A 21,568-nucleotide genomic window follows, 5' to 3' on the forward strand; every position below is an offset into this window, starting at 1 on the left:
CTGCCCAGGTAAAAGAGGAAATGCCCAACCTGCAACCTGTACACAGAATTTTCAATTAAAGTGGCATTTCTCCAATGAAAATCTGTCACAAATGTTCATATACTATTAAATGCACTACTATTTCTTGATTGCCACATAAAAATGCGCCCAAAACGCCACAAAATTTGTGCCGCTTTAATCATCATCATAATCGCATCATCTTTAGAACACCCTATCACAAAATTAAATGGTTAAGGCTGCCTGTCAATCAGGCCAGGCAGATATGTAAATTACGGTTACGGGGGCATCTCATGACAAACATATACTTAAGATAAATTCAGGTTAATATGTGACGAAAGAATTTTGTGGTATAAAGTTATATATTATTAATAACCATATAGGTAGATGAACTTATGTTAAATATCTCTACACATATGCACACACAGGCACACGCATGCAAGCACGCACGCACACGCACACATACACTGACCTCTAGGAAAGCTGTTGGTGCGTTTTCCACGTTTGGTTTTTTGTCCATAAACTTGTAAATCTTCAGAGGACCAGTATAAGATGGTGCACTGACAGTGCCATTTTTACCAATGAAAAATACCTGTAACAAAATGTTAAATTATTGTAGTGATCAACACAGCAACCATACATGCGATTATATTTTTAGTATACAATGAAAAAAGTATATATTCCATACACTGAGTAATGGCATAAGCACTCATGTTTACTTACAAAGTCAAAACTCTTGTTTAACTCACACATGGTTAAATATGGCAACTTAAACAATTGACATCCCAAAATATTACAATAATAAAAGCTTTACTTCTTACGATACTTCTGCAACACAAAGTATCATCTAGATGTGGAATACCTGTATGCCTTCTGGTATTCTAAATACTTCACAAGCATTCGGGTTCTTCGGCATCTCATTGATGTAATTATCACTCATTATGCTGTCTCCAATATCTTGGGAAGGTGCAGGTCGCTTTTTAGGCGAAGATGTCTTCTGTGTAGGTGGTGCTGGCTCAGTCAGTGTTCTGCTCGATGAAGCTGCACCACCAAGTTGTTCATCTGGTGAAGAGTCGACTTCCATGAAGCGATCATTGCTGGGACTGCTGTCTCTGCTTGAAGCTTCCTGCGATGTGAGAGCATTCAGCCGTGACATCACTTGGGCCCTAGCCGTAGTGAGCTTCTGGTATATCACTTGCGCTTTCTCCGGCATCTCGATGCAGGGACGGAACAGGCCATTGTTGATCAGCTGCAATCCCGATTGATACTTTGCAATTGCTTCTGACTTTCTGTTAGCCTCTTCCAGATGGATTGCTTGCGATACATGAGCATACGCTTCATCATGCAACTGCTTTAGCTTGGCATAGGAAATCTCATAGGATTCTCTTGTATTTGCAAGGACTGAGCGAGACGTTCCATAACCCTCTTTGCCTCGTGATCCTGTTTGTGGTTGGATCTGTTTCTCCATCAATATATCTTGTGAGTACCAATTTAAGAATCCACAATCAATTGTAGAACAGATTCAACTGGTTAAACACTGAGCAGTAATGTTACTGCCTGTCTCACTTTGCCTGGATCCCCTATAAAAAACATAAAAATGACATGTTCATGAACATATAGACCGTTGAGTAATTGTCAAGAGTGACAGATCAACGTAACCATATACATGAGAAATGAAATAATATTAATAATACCATGAACACATTTAAACAATAGTATAGGCTCATTATAATACTTATGCTGTAATAGCCTATAATGACTTCAGGGGAACACTTTGTGTAACTAGATCCAGTGACGTATCTCATATTTGCCTCTGAATCATTGAATGTACTTTTAGTTTTACTTGGCCCAATTAGTGGCATAGCCAGGATTTTTTAACAGGGGGCCAAAAACAGCGAACTGCGCTAAATTGTGGATGACTTAATATTTGAATGGTTCCTCCGCCTCCCTCTCCACACCCTACGCTCTTCCACCTCTCAGCTCTGCAATCTTTGTTTTGGGCGCCATGCAGAAAGGCGACATTTTTGTTCGTTCTCTGCTCCTAAGATATGCAACTCTTCAGTGACCGATCCAGGATTCGAAGGGGGTGTGAAAAAGAGGCGGGGGGGGGTTACGAAGGTCCTCCCCCAGAAAATTTTGAAATGGTATGTAATGTTTGAATGCTATCTCACGGAGACAAACAACGCCTCACACTAATGGTTGCTGCGAACAAGAACTAATTAATGCCCCCTATCAGGGAAACGTAAGACTACACAGTTGTACACTGAATATCACATCTCTTCCCTTCTTATTGGATTGACAACCATGCAATGTCTAATATAATGGAATAATAAACACTCAATGAAAGTTAAACAAAGTCCTTTAACTTATGTTTAAAACCCTATTAACAGCAGAATTGCTTATTGTTGAAGAAACTGAAAGTAGCATGATTGATGTCCAAAATACAATTGGATTGAACATATTAGGTAACATTAAACAATATAATTAACTGACAGTTTTTCCTGACAAATTTTCACCCTGATTAATGTCCACTTATAAACGGATCAAACAACTGGAGCAGGCTGATTCTCAACCGGACCTGCCTGGATCATTAGGAGCAATGTCCACTTCGTCATAGTCCAGATCACGAACGAGTCTTTTATTATTGTTAGTCCCTGACCTCTTTACCTTCTCACAAAATTTGTTGAAGAAGGACGTGTTTCGCGTTATACGATGTCCATCACACTCTGCTGTCACCTTTGTTCCTTCCACAGTTATCACACTCATAGGTTTGGGACTGTAAGGAGGTGTCAGCTTGTTGATTTTCTCCTGTCTCACATGTACAGTGTCTCCAACGTGTAGATTGGAGTCCTTTGCTCTCCGTTTAGAGTCCGAGTAAGATTTCATCCTTGCTTTGGCAGCCCTATCTCCCGATCTGATTTCACTGTTGATTTTGTCCGGGGTGCCCTTTCCATCATTGACTGATGGGAGCTTGATGTGAATGTCACGTCCGAACATAACTGTTGCTGGTGGGACTCCTGTTGTGGAGTGCACGGTGTAGCACGATAATTTTTTAGGTATTTGAACAGTTCCTCTTTCCATGATTTATGTTCAACAGCTGCGGCTCTGGTCACCTTTCCTAAGTTCCGCATAAACCTCTCTACCTCCCCGTTGGCCTGTGGCCACAAAGGAGTTACACGATGGTGTTTTATACCGAGATATTTAGTGAAGTCTGCAAAGTCTTGACTGTTGAAAGGAGGGCCGTTATCGGACCTCAACCTTTCTGGGGTTGCAAACTGAGAAAACACTGTCAAGGACAGGAATGACAGTCGTAGCAGTGAGTGAGTGTATGATCTCAACCACTGGATACCTGGAGAAATCATCTATCAGAACCATAAGATGTTCTCCTGATGGTAGCTCACCATAGAAGTCAATGCTGACAGACTGCCATGGGTAATCCGGTAAGTCTGTCATTTGTAGAGGGACCGTAGTCTGGGGCAGGGCTCGAATTAACCGACGGCAATTGCCGTCGGTGCCCCTATCAATCGCCGTAGTGCCCCTGAAAATCCAACCCGACCAACGGCAGTCACCTGCCTTGCCATTTTGTGTAATTTCTGTCGGTGCCATTTAATCTACTGCCCTGGTTTCGTTTTTAGTCGAGTCAATATAACACGTGCGCGTGCGTGCTGGAGTTGCAATGATGAGCTTAAAACCGATAGTCGCAGGAGGGAATAACAGCATCGGATAATTATTCGCTCCTTATACTAGCGGGCATGTAAAATTTATTGTTACTGTACTTCCATTAGCAGAGGGGGGTACAGGGGTCGGTGTTACGGTGTAAGCTTACATGGGGGCATATTGTTTTGTACATTAAAAGCAAGACGATGTTGATGTACTCATTTGTTATGTTTTCCTTTATTTTTACAAAAGTGCCTTGGTGCTCTTCTCAAATTTTGAGAGTTGCCTTGGTGCCTTTTAAAATTGCCTCTGTACCCTTCCATTTTAGAGAAAATTCCAGGCAATTTCTCACATGCCCTACAAAAATTGCCTTGCCCTTCTCGTCGCTTAATTCGAGCCCTGGTCTGGGGTGTTGTGATATTACTCTGGCATGCTATGCATCTTTCTATTTGGTCCGCCATTAGCTTGTCCACATTTGGGAACCACACCTTCGCTCTGAGCAATTGCTTAGATTTAACTAGTCCCTGGTGGCCTTCATGAGAAAGCTCTATTGCTCTCTGTCGCAATGACTGTGGGAGAACTATGCATCGTCCTCTGAGGACTAGGCTTTGGTCCGCTGTAACCGATAGCTCCCCTCTGAACTTCTGGTATTGTGAGATATCATGTGACCACCGATCTGATCTGATGGCCTTTATGACATCTTGCATTTCCTTATCACCAGCAGTTGCTGCTCTGATCCCATCAAGGGTCAAGGCAATAGGAGTGCTTGCCTGTGCCAGAAAGTTAATGTACTCTTCACCGATTCTCTCTGCACGGCTGCATGATGCACTATTCCCAGGATGTCGGCTTGTAAAGTCTGCTGGGTTATCCTTGCCTGGACGGTACTGTAGCATCATATCATACTGTTGAAGCTGCAACACCCAGCGTTCTATCCGAGCTGGTGGTGTAGACCTAGGGTTGTTGAAAATCCCTAAGAAAAGTCGATGATCGGTAAGGATGATGAAGTGACTTCCATAAAGGTACAGGTGGAATTTTTTGCAACTGCAACTGCCTCCCTTTCAGTCTGGGAATATCGTTGTTCAACTGAAGACAACGCACGACTGGCATAGCTTATAACAGTCATCTCGTCACCCGACTTTTGAGTCAGAACTGCAGCAACACCTACCGGGCTGGCATCTACTAGCACCTCAGATTGTTTTGTTGGGTCAAAATAGCCCATCACAGCATCTGACGTGAGAGCTGATTTGAGATCCTTTAGGGCATCTTGGTGCCTCTGGGTCCATGACCATTTAGTGTATTTTCTGGTAAGTTCCCAGAGTGGCGCAGTAATTGACGCAAAGCTTGGTATGAACCTTGCGCAGTAATTAGCGAGACCCAAAAGAGATCGGACTTCTGTCGCGTTCTCCGGGGTAGGAGCATTCTGAATGTCTGAGACCTTTTGTGGGTCAGGTGAGACCCCTTCTCTGCTGAAGGTGTAGCCAAGGTATGTCAGTGATGACTGACCAAATCGACACTTGTCTTTATTGATAGTGAGTCCACAGGTGTGCAGTCTCTGAAGTGTGGCGTGCAGACGTCTTTCGTGCTCCCCGTTGTTTCTACCGTACACTAGAATGTCATCGCTAACATTCAAGACACCATCCATTCCCTTGAGTGTATCTCTGATGGCATTCTGGAAAATCTCAGATGTGCACGAGATTCCAAAATACAGTCTCTTGTAACGCCTTAGGCCCACATGTGTCGAGAACGTGGTTATGAAACGAGACTGCTCGTCTAACTCAAGTTGATGATAACCTTGATTTAAGTCAATTTTTGAGAACACCCGACTGCCATTTAGATCACTCAGTACGTCTTCGATCGTTGGCGTGATGTGGCGTTATCTCTTGATTGCTTGATTTGGTCCGCGCATGTCCATGCAAAGTCTTATGGCATCCGGGTTCCAAGGTTTAGGAGGTGTGACTATTGGAGAAACCCAAGGGGTCAGGCCCTCGACCTCCTCTATTATATCCAAATCCTCGAGTTCACGCACTTTGTCTTCCACTTTCTGTCTCAAGTGGAAGGGCACTCTCCTGTGTGGTAGGGCTATTTGCTGTACAGAGTCATCAATGTGAAATTTTACAGAGAAGTTCTTTAGCTTGCATTCCAGAACGCTCGAATCTTTTCACAACATTACAGCAAAAATATACAACGAACCACCATGATATTGGCATCTGTGTGTAGCTGAATGGTCACTTGTTCGAAATATCCATCTTGCAACTTGGTACCACATACTTTACCCAGAATTATATAAGAAATCCTGTTCGAATTTGCCGCGAATTTCCCACGGAGCTGTTTCGTAAATGGGTGCAACAATCCGAAAATCCACGAAACGGCTCCGTGGGAAATTCGCGGCAAATTCGAGCAGGATTTCTCATATAATTCTGGGTAAAGTATGTGGTACCAAGTGGCAAGACGAATATTTTGAACAAGTGACCATTCAGCTACACACAGATGCCGATATCATGGTGGTTCGTTGTATATTTTTGCTGTAATGTTGTGAAAAGATTCGAGCGTTCTGGAATTTCTTTGCGGACGCTTTCTTACCTTCTCTATCCTACTGTGTATTTGTGCACAATGGCGTGCACGCTATAGGAATATGTGTTGCAGCAGTGTATTGGACGGTATTGAAGTGAAGTTATTAGGTCAAATCAAACTATGAATACAGCCAGGTCTAGTACTGACAAGTTGTAGGCTTATTAACCATCATTTTATTATTGAAACGGCCCAAGTGCCTGTGCTTTCAGACTATTAAATATGCTACCCACACTGGTGCACAAAACAGAAATGCTATAGCTTTACTGCTTCCTTGAATGTCGTTATAGGCTTATATTATTAGGATTATTAGGCTTATAAGGCATTTGCTGAATGTCTATGATATGAAATAAATGCTATAGCCCCCCTACAGCTTGTTTGACCTTGGGAGGGCACCAAACCTTTAGTCTATCCTCCAAAAATTTCATTTCCCATGCCTGAAATATGTATGTTCAAGGTTGGGGTCTTCATTGTGGGCTATGCATTTGTCTGCATACCATGTAGAAAGATTTTGTAAATAAAAATTGCAAGCCAATATCATAATATTTTTTAACTACCTGCTATTTTTTAGAATGCTACAATGTTTATTGCGGCTTTATGTACGTCATTTGTGCGTGTGTGTAGGTGATGGCAGCTTGTGCGAAAACAATAACACCGGTGACCTTGGAGCTTGGTGGAAAGTCTCCGCTCATTATCTTCGAAGATAGTGACATCGACAATGCAGTCAGAGGAACGTTAAATGCCAACTTCCTTTCCCAGGGACAGGTATTGCACAATCTTCTTTTACTTTTTTCCCTTTCTTCTTAGTTCTTTTCCTTCTTCTTCCTCATCTTCTTTTTTTTTAGCTTTTTTTTGCTAGACATCGTCAAGCTGAGCTATTGCCATGGGTTGTCGTACGTCCGTCCTTCCGTCAGTCAACATTTTGCTACGGTCAACGATAACTCAGGAACCGTTTGACCCACATGTTTGAAATTGGGTATAGTTGTTACTGCTATGCTCCCATATTAAACGTCCTATTTTGGAGCACGCCAGTCGACGTACTTTCGAGCCACGGCAATTTTTTGGCAATAATGGGAATTGCCATTAGTCAGTTCAGGTTCAACGGATTTTGCTCATTTTTGGTACCGGTATGTGAATGAATAAGGGCTAGGGGTTTTGATATTTAAAAAAAATTATGCAAATTAGGTAGGGTTTGGCAATTATATAGCATATTATATAGACACACAGATAACAAACAGTCTGTGGTGTCACACTCGTCTGGTTTGTTTTACAAGATTTCATTGACAATATCTTTAATGCAAAATTCCTGCTATGAACATATGATATAACGATTTATGCTAGGAAACATCAAAGCGGGTATAGCGCCATCTACCGTCACAAATTGTGATTCATTTTGGTTTATAAATTATTTATGATTTATTTATATTATTTATTACTTTCACATAAAAAATTACACATATAATTATCAAGAGTATATAATAAGAGTTTAAAACTGACTTCTTCTCACTCACTCATTTGTGTCCTTTTTTTTCCTTATTCTTTTTCTTTTGTATTTATATTAACTACTTCCAAACTTCCACTCAGGAAAGCATGAAATAGGTAGGATTAGGTTCATGAACATACATACATGAGTGCATACCAAAAGGGATTGAGTGCATACCAAAATTTCCTTGTAAGATAGCGGAGACTTGTGTTCGCGCACTTCCAATTTTTTTTACGTAAAATTGCATTTTTTTTTAATTGTGGTTTTAAAATAGAGAGCAAATAGTTGTCTTAGACTTAGTAGCTTGACCTATGAGCTTGACCAGGGTCGTAGCCAGAGGTAAATTTTGTAGGTGGCGAAATTATGTTGTGAGTTAAAGAACAAGGTGCGTAGCGAGCCAATAGGGCGTGGGGTATGGGGCCAAAAAAATATTTTTGAGAAATTATGTAGGAGGCATTTGCCTAGCTCCTAATGGTAGCCTAATGGTAGCTACGGCCCTGAGCTTGACATTAAAAGCGGGATAATCCGACATTTTGGTGTTTAGAAGGACCGAGATTATGAATGCTCACTTGATCGCTAAACGAACGACTCCCGCACCACCTATCTTAGCTGACGGACACCTGACGGGCATTTATTCGAACCGAAGCGTGAACATAATCAGCTGACTGCGCTGGTAAGTATTTTCTTGAGTATATAGTGTATTTCAACTAATGCCAAGCGTTACTGCATCCGTCATTATTGTTGCTACATTCGCTCGCGAGATTCTACAATTTTTACGAGAGAATATTTACAATTTTTTACGAGAGACCACATTTTTTCCGTGAGTTCAGAATACAACTTTGACATTGACTTCGCTTCAGTTACTGAGTGAGTTAGGTCACAATGCCCCACATTTCTCCGAGGGACTTCTCATCGTATCTGTGACTTTGTAAGTTGTATCATAACTAACACTGTAACAGGCTATAACACATGTTTACACAACGGGAGGTTATCGTATGTGCCGACGCCGTGTGAACAAGTGTACGCGGCATGGATGTTCATCATTGTGAAACAAACATGTTTCACCAAACATAGCCCGACCAGGCTGTGCGACGGATTGTCTATACAGACTACAGTATACGGATTGTCTATACGGTATTCTAACCCTAGCAATACCGTTTCTTGGAGCTACACCAAACAGTGAAAAACTCATCGCCATAACTCATAAGCACAAAGTTATCATTGAACATTGCCTGCATCATGTACTGTAGTAAATTTCTTGGAATGACCTCCACAAATGCTCTCAAGCATTGCGTGGCATCCATGGACCATGCCTTAGCTGGTTCAAGGATAGAGATGATGTCCAGTATGTAATCCTACAGTGATTTGGATAGGATGATGTTAGTTGATAAGATAGGACCGGACATCTTCTCTATCCCTGAGCCCCTTAGCTCAATCTTTGCTATTTTCGCGACCTTGTTTACCAAACCTAATACAATGAAATTATTGTAGGTAGTGTAGATTTGGCCTAATAGTAATAGGGTACTAATACTAGTAATACTATAATAGTTACACAATGTAAGATAGGATTTATGTATTATAAGTGTGGTATTGTGTTACATCATTTACCTAACCTACCAAATAAACTATGTCACCTCCACGTTTCACCTTCGTCACATTGACTGTAGAAGTGGCAGGGCCTTATGGTAAAGTAAAATGGTGTGGTAAAAATGTGTTCACTTAGTATTTTTACGCAATAAGTTCACACACCTATCGCGTATTGAAAATAAATTTCGGCTGTCATCACTTATGACCAACAGCATACATCACATTGAAGGATAGGTACAGTTGGGAGTCATCAGCATAGCAGTGGATATCCGGAAGATGAGCTTCAAATATTGAGAAAATTTTGACGTATATATGTTGAAGAGAAGAGGCCCAAAGGCATGAGCCTTGTAGAACACCCCACTTGCAGTCGAAGCTGTCTGATAAAGTCCCACGTGCGCTGTGAGAAATAGGATGAAAACCAGTCAAGTGCTTTGCCCGTAGTGCCAATCCTAGACTGAAGGCTCTTGAGTAAAATATCATGATCGACAGTATCGAAGGCAGCTGCACTGAGACCCAGAAGCACAAGGAGTGTAACTTGCTGGTTGTTCATGTTCATTAATATGTCGTTCTTAACTTTTAACAGTGCTGTTTCAGTGCTGTGTTGTTTCCTGTATGCTGATTGCATGATCGGGAACAAATCAGTAAAGAATTATCAAGATCAATCATCATATATCATCAGATTTGAAATCAGTATGATTTTTATCTTATAATCCATATTTTTTAGAAGCTGGATTATCCTTTTTTAAAGACATTTTTCTAAATTACACAGTAAATTTCGATTAAAATTGTGAGATATTTTCCCGCAGTTAATATATCGACACGTGTTATTCATGACAAAATGTGCTGAATGTATGGTCAATATAATTGAAGTTTTGTTTGCATAATGTTGTTGCTTTTATAGTTGTTTTATAATCTTTGATTGTTATGAGAGACTACAAGATTTTATGGGATATCGTAGATTTACAAGAAAATTTGCTAGGATTTTCATTCTTGTGACATTGCAATGTTTCTCTCGGCCATCTATGAAAAAGTTATGGCCAATTAATATTAAGATTAACATTTTTTTCTGACAATGACTGCTAAGGATTTACCAACTATTTGTTTTGATAATTATCATTATAGTTGTAACTGCGGTCATAAACATCAAACAAGCATGTTGCGGACAGCATTTAGTAGACCCCTGGTTGGGCTTCGTACGTTCTTCACGCATTCTACACACTCTAAGCGGCCAAGTCTCAACATTACCGAACCACTCAACTATGTTGGAGGAAGGCAGACGGCTCCACGGGATGCCCTAGCTTCATTCCAAGTGCAGGACCCAGCAACAGGTATTGGCTAAATATGAACCTTGTGCATGTCTTGTCAATGGTTCTCGGAGATGCACGTTAAAGTGTTTTTCTACAGATTCCCGTGATCGTATGTTCGCGTGTCCGATAAATTGATAGTATAAAATTAATTTGTGAAGTAAGCATACGGTCTTTTATTATGTTTTAGGGGACGTCATTTGCACCTGCCCTGGATCAGGCCAAGTTGATATCGACAAGGCTGTCGAGGTTGCAAGGCAGGCGTTTGTGGGTTGGTCAGAGACGCCAGGTGTTGAAAGAGCGAGGATTTTGACCAGTGCAGCAAAGAAACTGAGAGTAGGTAGATAATTAAGCATCGTGGTTACCAAAAGTGAGTGGTCTTCCCATTAATGCAGGTGCATGCACGTATGGCAGGCGTATATCAAGAAAAAACTGCATTGATAGATTGAGACATCAGGGTTCTCCCCAGGATGAAATTCAAACAGGGGGGAGGGGAGGGAGGGGGAGGGGGGAAGGGGGGTAAACTAAAAGGGAAGGGTCGGGGGGCGGGGGGCGTGTTTTTTTACCCGTATGCACTAATTAATGCATAAAATCGCCGACCACACCATAGACGGTATTTGGGTTTCTGTATATATAGATAGCTGAGTCGGTGTACAGTTAGTGTTGGGTGTGGGACAGGGTGACTCGGACTGTTTGTACTTGTGTATTGTCTGCAGTGCATGCGTGGCAGGGTAAAATACACGCGCCGGGTGTCCTGGTCGAATGGAATTCTTGACGATCGATTCCCCCGCTGCCAACTTTTATGTTGGTAGAATTTAATCGGGCGGAGGTAATTTAACGGGCGCACGATTGAAACAGGGGGAGTTTTCCCAACGGGGCACGCGCGCCCCGTTTGCGCAACGTAGGGAGAACCCTGGACATGACTCTTCACTTTCCTGATCCACTGACCAGATCTGCTCCAGTTGTTGTTAGCTGCGATGTATATTTTATACTTTTATTTACTCTGCAAAATTAACCTTTTTTGTCTGATAGAAATGAGCTTTTGAAAAAAAGGGAGTCTACATTAAAAGTAAACACTGCTGTCAAAAGTTAAAACTAAAGTTAACAATAACGCGTGACGCATATGAACGGTATATGTATATATTTCTATGCGGATGGACTAAGGGAATCGAATGTACCTTGCAGGAACGGATTGAGATCGTTTCTGAAATGGAATCCAGGGATTGCGGCAAGCCGATCTGGGAGGCGCGAGTCGACATCGAGGCAGCAGCAGATTCGTTCACGTACATGGCTGGCCATGCTGCAACGACATCCGGTACGTTCTCACGTATACGTAGTGAAATTAATGATGGTGATGATAATAATATTAATAGTCATGTTATCTGTCATGTTGCCTTCTTAGCATTTAATTAAATCTTTGTGATCTTTGTTTTTTCTGTAGACTATATGTAAACAACTTTAGCAGCACAATAATGCTACTTCATTACTATATTGTCATACCTATAGTGGCGTAATCTAGGTAAAAAATATTTTTGTGATATATGATTCATTATCAATAGGAACTGCAATGAATTGAAGTTTAAGGTAACTCTTAATTGGCACATGTTTTGTGTTGTACAAGCCTTATTAGAATAATTCATGGAATTCATGACACGTTTATTTCATCTACGCGAGCTTATTTCTAGAATATCACGATGACCACCAAACATTATTGCTGGGCTGGCAGCATGGTAGTGTTGAGTTTCCAACACCATACAAGAAATCTCTAGTAAGGGTGGCATGTGTACCTATGCGTTAATGCAGTCGGTTCATGGATATAAGCGCTGACCACAATTCATTTTCGCAATGTGCGACGTGCAATGTGGCGAATGTGGACAGCTCTTATATCCTTTGGCCATGCAGGCCATAGTTTATGGAACGCTGTGCACAGTGACTCGGCACCTTTGCAACTAAATTGACTCACCTGAATGAATAGCGAATTCATGGCAATAAGCAAACGTTTAATCAACAAAACGCAGATACACTGAAAACGTAGCCATGATTAAACGCCCCCCCGCCCACCCGCCACACACACACGCGTCGTCTTTGAAGGGTGCTGACGTTCGACGTTGTTCGCTTCTTTCAGGCGTCGGGCAGCACGTGCGGCTTCCTGGCGGCTCGTTCGCGATGGTGTGTCGCGAGCCGATCGGCGTATGCGCGGCCATCGGCGTCTGGAACTTCCCGCTGCTCACCGTTCCTGGAAGGCGGGTCCAGCGCTCGCCTGCGGCAGACACGATGGTCTACAAAACCGTCGCCGCTCACTCCGCTCACCGCGTCATCGTTGCCGAGATATTCGAGGACGCGGGCTGCGAAGGGCGTCTTCAACGTCGTGCAGGTGCGCCAACGGCTTTCGTCGCGAACGCGAGTCGGAAACACGGGCTGGTGGGCGATGTCCTGTGTCCGCCGAGCGGCGCGAAGGGGCGTGTGCTGGTGGTGCTGGTTTGGCTATTGCTTGAGTCGTTCTAGTGCGAAAAGTTGGGAGATGGAAGTGAATTATGGGCAGTGAATACCTTGTGCAAACTAATGGTTCTCGGCGTGGTCATGCGTGATTAGGTTTTATTTAATGCAACGTGTATGTATGTTGTATGTCTCGTATGTGCAGTATAATATAATTCTATGGTCATGCTGGTAGGTTTCATTTATGTGGCGTGTATTACGTATTCAGAGATGTATCTCGTAGGTGCAATATCATTATGACAGGAATTGTTAATATTTGAAGTGTTGCTTGACGTGACACATCTCGCCCTCGACATCTCTGAACACGTTATTGGTTAAATCAGGTAGGTGTTTGTATGTTCTGTGTTTCTAGGAGCTGGGGATACTGAGACATGCTTTGCCGTCATCAAGATGTCTCGAAGGTGTCCTTCACAGGCAGTGTTGCTGTTGGTGCTAGTTAAGTAGGAATGTTTACATATCAGGGCATAGTAATTTTTCCGCAGATCCGCAGATTTCCACAGATTTGACAGTACCCGCTGGGTTGATCTCGTGAAAGATATTATATATATTATATATATATATATATATATATAAGTAAGATGAAAAAATATAGGCAGGGGGAGGGAGATGAGAGTATACTTGGGTTATTAGAGAAGCGCTACTTCTTACCCTCATCATGATTGTAAATCTCATTTCGTTTGTTATTTAAAAATGATTACAAGCTTTCAGACACAGGCACTTAGGCCGTTTCAATAATAAAATGATGGTTAATAAGCCTACAACTTGTCAGTACTAGTCCTGGCAGTACCGGTATTCATAGTTTGATTTGACCTAATAACTTCAATTCATCCGTCATCAATCAAATTAATCAAATCAATTCAACACTTCAATACCGTCAATACACCGCTGCAACCACATAATCATTCCTATAGGCGCGCACGTAGGTCCCTAGTATACAGAGAGTTGCGCCAACTCAGGATTTGACTCCATGTTGTTTCCAATGTATCAACACGCTGCCGCTTAAGTACAGCGGCTGTATGGATACGCTGCCACAATGTCCGTAGTAATTAATTAGACTAATCGTGCTTCAAATTGACAGAGATTATAGCTAAGACATATGTCTATGTGTATCTAGATTTCTAGAAATGAAACTCAAATCGTTCGCACGATATGATATAGTTTAATTGTAACTTTCTTACCGCCATAGAGCCGTGCGTATCTATTTGGAAACAACATGTCGTCCAGCGACAAGCACGTGACCGATAGTTTTTCGACTCGTCATGGCGCAACTCTCTGTATATAAGGCTTCTAGCGGACGCGCCATTGTGCACAAATACACCATCAGGATAGAGAAGGTAAGAAGCATCCGCAAAGAAATTCACGAAACGCCTCGATATCTTTTCACAACATTACAGCAAAAATATAACAACGAACCGACCATGATATTGGCATCTGTGTGTAGCTGAATGGTCACTTGTTCGAAATATCCATCTTGCAACTTGGTACCGACATACTTTACCCAGAATTATATAAAAATCCTGTTCGAATTTGCGCGAATTTCCCGGAGCTGTTTCGTAAATGGGTGCAACAATCCGAAAATCCACGAAACGGCTCCGTGGGAAATTCGCGGCAAATTCGAGCAGGATTCTCTATATAATTCTGGGATAAAGTATGTGGTACCATAGTGGCAAGACGAATATTTTGAACAAGTGACCATTCAGCTAACACACAGATGCCAATATCAATGGCAGTTCGTTGTATATTTTTGCTGTAATGTTGTGAAAAATTCAAGCGTTCTGGAATTTCTGTGTGGACCTTTCTATCTTACCTTCTCTATCCTACTGCGTATTTGTGCACTAAGTGGCGTGGCACGCTATAGGAATGTGTGTTGCAGCAGTGTATTTGTGACGGTATTGAAGTGAAGTTATTAGGTCAAATCAAACTATGAATTACGCCATGGTCTAGTATCTGACAAGTTGTACGCTTATTACCATCATTATTATTAATTGGAAACGGCCAACGTTCCTGTGCTTTCAGACTATTAAATATGCTACCCACACTGGTGCACAAACAGAAATGCTCTACTTTACTGCTTCCCTTGAATGTCGTTATAGCTTATATTATTAGGATTATAGGCTTATAAGGGCATTTGCCTGAATGTCTATGATATGAAATAAATGCTATATGCCCCCTACAGTTGTTTGACCTTGGAGGGCACCAAAACCCTTTAGTCTACTCCTCCTCAAAAATTTCATTTCGCCCATGCCTGAAATATGTATGGTTCAAGGTTGGGGTCTTCATTGTGGGGCTATGCATTTTGTTGAGCTCCCATGTAGAAAAGATTTTGTAATAAAAACTGCAAGCTCAATATCATATATAATTTTTTAACTACCTGCTATTGTTTTAGATATGCTGACAATGTTTAATTGCGGCTGTTATGTACGTCATTTGTGCGGTGTGTGTAGGTGATGGCAGCTATGCTGCGATAAAAATAACCGCGGCCGGTGACCTATGGAGCGTGGTGGACACCACATTCAACACACATACAGTCAACTAGATATCAGGAGAATGAGGGAAACAAAGTAACTAAGAAACAGAAAAAGTGAAAAAGTAAAAGAAGAAGTCTGATTGCAGATATCCTATGATGCCCTAATCGTGTAATGCCAACTCTCTTCCCACGGGACGGTATTGCATAATCTTCTTTTACTTTTTTCCCTTTCTTCTTAGTTCTTTTTCCCTTCTTCTTCCTCGTCTTCTTTTTTTTAGCTTTTTTTGCTAGACCATCGGTCAAGCTGAGCTTAATTGCCATGGTTGTCGTACGTCGTCCATTCCGTCAGTCAACATTTTGCGCTAGGTCAGACGATAACTCAGGAACGCGTTGACCCACATTTTTGAATGGGTATAGTTGTTACTGCATATGCTCCATATAAACGTCCTAATTTTGGAGCATCGCCAGATCGACGTACTTTCGAGCCACGGCAATTGTTTTGGGACAATAATAGGAGAATTGCATTAGTCTAAGTTCAAGTTCAACCGATTGTTGCTCATTTTTGGTACCGTATGTGAAGAATAAGGGCTGGGGTTTTGGATATTAAAAAAATTATGCAAATTAGGTAGGGTTTGGCAATTATATAGCATATTATTATATGACACACAGAATAACAACCAGTCTGTGGTGTCACACTCGTCTGGTTGTTTTACAAGATTTCATTGACAATATCTTTAATGCAAAATTCCTGCTATGAACATATGATATAACGATTTATGCTAGGAAACATCAAAGCGGGTATAGCGCCATCTACCGTCACAAATTGTGATTCATTTTGGTTTATAAATTATTTATGATTTATTTATATTATTTATTATTTTCACATAAAAAATTACACATATAATTATCAAGAGTATATAATAGGAGTTTAAAACTGACTTCTTCTCACTCACTCATTTGTGCCCTTTTTTTTCCTTATTCTTTTTCTTTTGTATTTATATTAACTACTTCCAAACTTCCACTCAGGAAAGCATGAAATAGGTAGGATTAGGTTCATGTATATTTAACTCGTAGAATTTTTAGTTTCAATAACAGTTACTCTTTTTGCCCAGATGTCTAGTTTTACAGCAACTAAAATACTAGTTGCTTGTCTTTGTCATCACTAGCGACTGGTTATTGCCGCTCGTCTTTCAGGTGTGTTCCAACGCAACAAGAGTGTATGTGCAGTCGAGCATTATGGAGCAATTTGTGACCAAGCTCATCAGGGAGACAGAGGGACTGAAGATCGGTGATCCACTAGAAGAAGATACTCGTATTGGTGCCACCATCTCTCAGAAGCAGCTCGACAAAGTTGTTGGTGCGTAGAAGGGAAGATTCCACTTAGTTAGACATAGCAGGAGTGAAGGTGCATGTTCATAGTACTGACCTATATATTCTAAACTTCAAATATAATTTTCTAGGTCTGCATAATTAGCTAATAATAGGCTATTATAAGTTGGTCCTAAAAAGTCCTGGAGATTCCTAGCACATGTCAAATGTGTCTGCATTTTACCAATCATAATAACGAATATCACCAACGGTCACCAACTTCGACGACTCGTTCCAAGCAATCGCACGTTCGCGTCTGCTCACTGGCACCATCTTGTTGCGACAGCTTTCGTCGGGCGGGCCATCGAGGAGGGAGCCAAGGTGGAGACGGGTGGCAAGCGCTTTGTGCCGACCGACCCGCATCTCGAGAACGGCTTCTACTTTTCGCCGACGATCATGACGAACTGCCGCGACACGATGCAGATCGTTAACGAGGAGATCTTCGGCGCCGTCGTCACGATACTGCCATTCGAGACCGAGGAGGAGGTGGTGACGCGAGCGAACAACACGCGGCTAGGACTCGCCGGCGGAGTCTTCACCAGGTGCGCTCGTACACGTGTGCCTCCCTGCTTCCTAGTTACTCAGCTAGTCCGTGCCACTCATGCGCCATTATCTATCCTTTTATACATTTATTAGTTATTATCTTATTATCTTATTTGTTATTAGTTAGTTGCTGCTTTGAGTTATTTCATCTTTGCAGTGACCACGGCCAGCATTTTGGAGGTGGTGGTGGTGGTTTGTGTGTGTGTGTGTTGGGGGGGGGGGGCCTTGGAGATAGCATTGCAATGTAGATATGATAGATAGCATATGTAAAGATGTGTATTGCCATGTGGCATGCGCATAGGCTGAGTGCCGAAAAGGTTATGTTGTGCATGGGGATTTTATAAGGGCGCGGTGATCGCAGCACTTTGAAATCATTTGCGCTTGGCCTCGTCCAATGGGTAGGGCATGGAGAGAAATCAGATAGGGCAGCCATGCTATTTTATCACTGTGGACATCGGTAAGATTTTTATGACTTCATGGTTAGCAAGGCAGGCACATACATACATAGCAAGGCAGGCATTCTACATAGCACCTTTTTGTGCACAGGTAAACCAGCAGAAAGGAAACACAGGTTGTGTCCATACAATTAAAAGGAAATCGTCTGCAGGGAATAATTCTTATTTTGTTTTGCACAGGGATGTGCAGCGTGCCCACAGGGTAGCCAATAGGCTGCAAGCTGGAGGCATTTGCATCAACAACTACAACATCTACCCACCCGAGGTACCCTTCGGTGGACACAAAATGTCCGGTAAGTAATGCTGAATCAATGTCATAGCCTTTGGCTATGCGCGTGTGAACTAGAGCTTTGGAAGTGTTATTCGAAATTCGATTGCATTAATGAATCTCACGTAATTTTGCTGCTCTATTCAACAGGAATCGGCCGAGAGAATGGTTACGCTGTCATTGACCATTACACACAGTTGAAGACTATATACGTAGAGATGAACAATGTAGAAAGTCCCTTCACAGGCTGAGACTAGAGGCAGTTTTTACCATATGTTGTTGGCCACTGGCAAGAATGTTACATGAGCTGGTGTTGCTAAACTTTGCCAGACATTGGTGAAACCAAGTGATTTTGCAGCAGCCTGCTGCAAACTGGCACGACTAACTGATATTACCATTTCAATACCGAGTGATAATGTTTAGGCAGGTAAAAATCCACTCTTCAGCAGAAAATTTAAGAACCCGGTAATAAAACATTACCGTGATATTAATGTGATTATGTAATAACACGGTAATACTGAATGGATGATTAATATTCTCTTTGTTATGTTTGCTGTATTTCGATATACGATGCAATCGATCATATTTTTGCAGCATGTTGTGCAGACTATATAAAGATGTCGCAAATATAAATCCAGTATTTGGCTCGTGGGGTAACATTTTTATTTGTTAGCATGTGAAGTCAACAATCACGTGGGGCGTAACAATCCCGAATTTAATTTCAATCAGGATTAGTTGCTTCAGCAGACTATTGTATTTAAGATGTGATCATCTCCAAGACGTCAGCAAATTTGTAAATTTGTAGCCAGGCATCGATGCATGTGTGGGTAGGTTAATTTTGAACACCTGGTTAAGAAGTCGAGATGAATTATTTTATAAACTGGTTTTGGAAATTAATATGGGACCAGGATTAGTTTGTTTCCACCTTGCTGTAGTTTTCTCAGACAATCAATGGTCGAATAATTATGCATTTACAGTTCATATAAACGTAAAAGGTTATTGACAAGCATAGTATGTAACAGTGTACGTACAACTTGTAACAGTGTATTTATGAAGTAGTCAATTGCACAAACCTCTTTGTAATAACAGTTATCGATGTTCTGGTGAAAATGGTGTTCAGCATTGGATAGCAGCTAGACAACCTATAGTCATGTTTGTTTATCTGTAGGCGAGTGTTTATTACTAATTGTAATAGAGGATATGCTTGAGGTTGTAGTTGCTATTTGTGTGTGTGGTGTAAACATTTTATTATTAATGACAATACATTTATGGAGAAAATAACTATTGTATACACACTTGATAATAGCTCAGAGTAATATAGACATTACCACTATGCTGCATGTACTCACAAATTTAATGGGCAGCACTATGGCAGTTGTCCAAGCCACAGTAATGCTAATGCAATTTGGGTTACTGATGAAAATAATACAAGACTGAACGAACTGATTGAGCGATCGCATGTTGAAGGCTACTGAAATACATATCCGTGTTCATTTACAACTTCGATAAATCCTGTAGTGGAGCCCAACGGATACTAATGCGAGAAAGCAGGATGTTGAATAATAAATACTTGTAGACGACCCTTTATTTTTCATCTATATGTCACTGAACAAGTGTCTCATAAAACAGTCGTGTACATGTAACAATGAACATGTACAAATAAACAATTAAAAGTGGATGTATATAAGTCGATCGGAATTCTATATGCAATTTGGAATAGTTATGCTGATCTCTGATCATGGTAATTACAGCTGGTAGGGATATAGAGCACGAAACTTAATATTCTGTAGTGTTCAAATTGTTAACAATAAAGAATTTTATTATTAGAATGCTGATTGGTAGCACATTTATAAGATGTACAACTATAAATTATAATAATACAATGTTCCTGGCGCACAATTTTAAAAGATTATTAAATGATTAGATCAAGTACCTTTGCCACACTTATTTTGATTACGTGCGGATAATGCTGAATTTTTCCCTTGGCCCAGGCGCAGATTTAGATGGGGGCACATCCGGCCTGTGCCCCCCCTTTTGAAACCTAAAAAAAAAAAGAAGCTATATGTACTCCTGATCGACGCTGCGAGTTCGACAGCCCGCGTGTGCAAAGTTGAAAGAATTTTGCAGGACCATGGAAAAACCATCAAACCGCAGGTTGACGACGCGTACAAATTATGCAATCATTAAGTGGTCACCGAGATGATGGCATCGATGTCTCTTCCAATACTAGTAATTTTGGAAACTTCAAAGCCCTGTTGGACATGAGGATTGATGCTAGCTGTAGCTTCTGCCATGTTGATTCGTCGACTACATCTACTGATGATCCGGTGTCAATCATCATGTTGATCGGTACGCCATTGACACCGACGACTGCGTGAGGTAGACGGTCATGTTGGTTAACTGAGTATACGTATTCGACGTCTGAGTCCCTATTGCCATCACCCGACGTTGTCACTTGACTAACCTGAGCTGATCGGTGTTTGAAAAATGCCTTTTTCTTCTTCTGAATGCACTCTGGTTGTGGCTGGCTGGATGACTTGCACATTCTCGCGAAGTGGTTGGGCTTTTTACACTTAGCACAAATTTTGTTCCGTGCAGGACAGCTCTGTTGACCCCCTTGATGGGGCCATGTATTACCGCAGTTCACACAAATGTTATCAGATGCAGGTTGCCCTGAGTTTGATTACACCTTGCAATAGCTAGACTTGTATGCCTGTGGCTTCCTCCGCTGTACCCTGTTAACAGGAGCTGTTGTGCTGGCCTGACCGTTGTTGTTGTTGGAAGTCATTTCCTTGTGTTGATTGTCAGTCAGCTGCAATGTTCTAGCAACTTCCACTAGCTGGCTCAGCGTAAGTTTTGGATCACTTAGCCCCTTTTTCATGACTCTGTCATTACCAGCACCGGAAATCAGTTGTGATTTCATTTCTTCATCTTTGGAAGCAAAACCACAGGTGTCAGCTAGCTGGGATAGTCTACTATAATATTGTTCAATTCATTCATCACCGGCTTGGTAACAATGTCTGAACAGGTAACGCTGAAATTCCCTGTTTTGTTTTGGACTGAAGTAATCTGACAGGGCAGATACAGCACGATCAAACAGTTTGTCTTCAGTTCCAAGACGAGGAATTTTATCGTCTTCAGGAAGCGAGTCAAAAATGTCATTTACCTCATCCCCTGCGAGTGTTAACATCAGTGCCTTCCTCCTTGTATCGCTGGAGATATCGTAGGCTACGAATATATTGTTTTTGAGTCAATTGATCCATTTAGTCCACCGTATCCCGACTGCTTCACTACGGCAGTCAAACGCGGGATACTGCAAGTACTGTGGTATGGCAAGGCTCGACACTAACTTTTTTTTTCAGTGGCCCGATCGGG

General features: G+C 41.6%; 3 protein-coding genes across 4 annotated transcripts in view; 2 read left to right on the plus strand and 1 right to left on the minus strand.

Moving 5' to 3' along the window:
• Nucleotides 1–1,581, minus strand: part of LOC106815868 (spartin-like) — a 15,629-nt gene extending 14,048 nt beyond the window's left edge. For both annotated transcript variants that reach the window (XM_014820393.1, XM_014820392.1), the window contains exons 1-2: nt 860–1,581; nt 470–589 (exon numbers count right to left, since the gene is read on the minus strand). In XM_014820393.1, coding sequence (XP_014675879.1) covers nt 470–589; nt 860–1,465 — 726 coding nt within the window. In that variant the 5' untranslated portion in view covers nt 1,466–1,581. The remainder of the gene's footprint in view (nt 1–469; nt 590–859) is intronic.
• A 6,693-nt stretch (nt 1,582–8,274) lies between these two features.
• LOC106815865 (aldehyde dehydrogenase family 9 member A1-A-like) lies at nt 8,275–19,773 on the plus strand. Its single transcript, XM_014820389.1, has 11 exons — nt 8,275–8,378; nt 10,415–10,620; nt 10,787–10,932; nt 11,782–11,911; nt 12,722–12,970; nt 13,445–13,521; nt 14,376–14,426; nt 16,754–16,916; nt 17,214–17,469; nt 18,106–18,218; nt 18,344–19,773. The coding sequence occupies exons 2-11, from the start codon at nt 10,446–10,448 to the stop codon at nt 18,442–18,444; spliced, it is 1,461 nt and encodes a 486-aa protein (XP_014675875.1). The 5' UTR covers nt 8,275–8,378; nt 10,415–10,445; the 3' UTR covers nt 18,445–19,773.
• A 1,436-nt stretch (nt 19,774–21,209) lies between these two features.
• Nucleotides 21,210–21,568, plus strand: part of LOC106815866 (4-trimethylaminobutyraldehyde dehydrogenase-like) — an 8,225-nt gene continuing 7,866 nt past the window's right edge. Inside the window, exons 1-2 of the mRNA XM_014820390.1 lie at nt 21,210–21,221; nt 21,461–21,512. Of these exons, the coding sequence (XP_014675876.1) occupies nt 21,210–21,221; nt 21,461–21,512 (64 nt within the window). The remainder of the gene's footprint in view (nt 21,222–21,460; nt 21,513–21,568) is intronic.

Source organism: Priapulus caudatus, unplaced genomic scaffold (genome assembly GCF_000485595.1).
Source record: "Priapulus caudatus unplaced genomic scaffold, Priapulus_caudatus-5.0.1 Scaffold1221, whole genome shotgun sequence".
In the NCBI taxonomy this organism is placed as follows: Eukaryota; Metazoa; Priapulida; class Priapulimorpha; order Priapulimorphida; family Priapulidae; genus Priapulus; species Priapulus caudatus.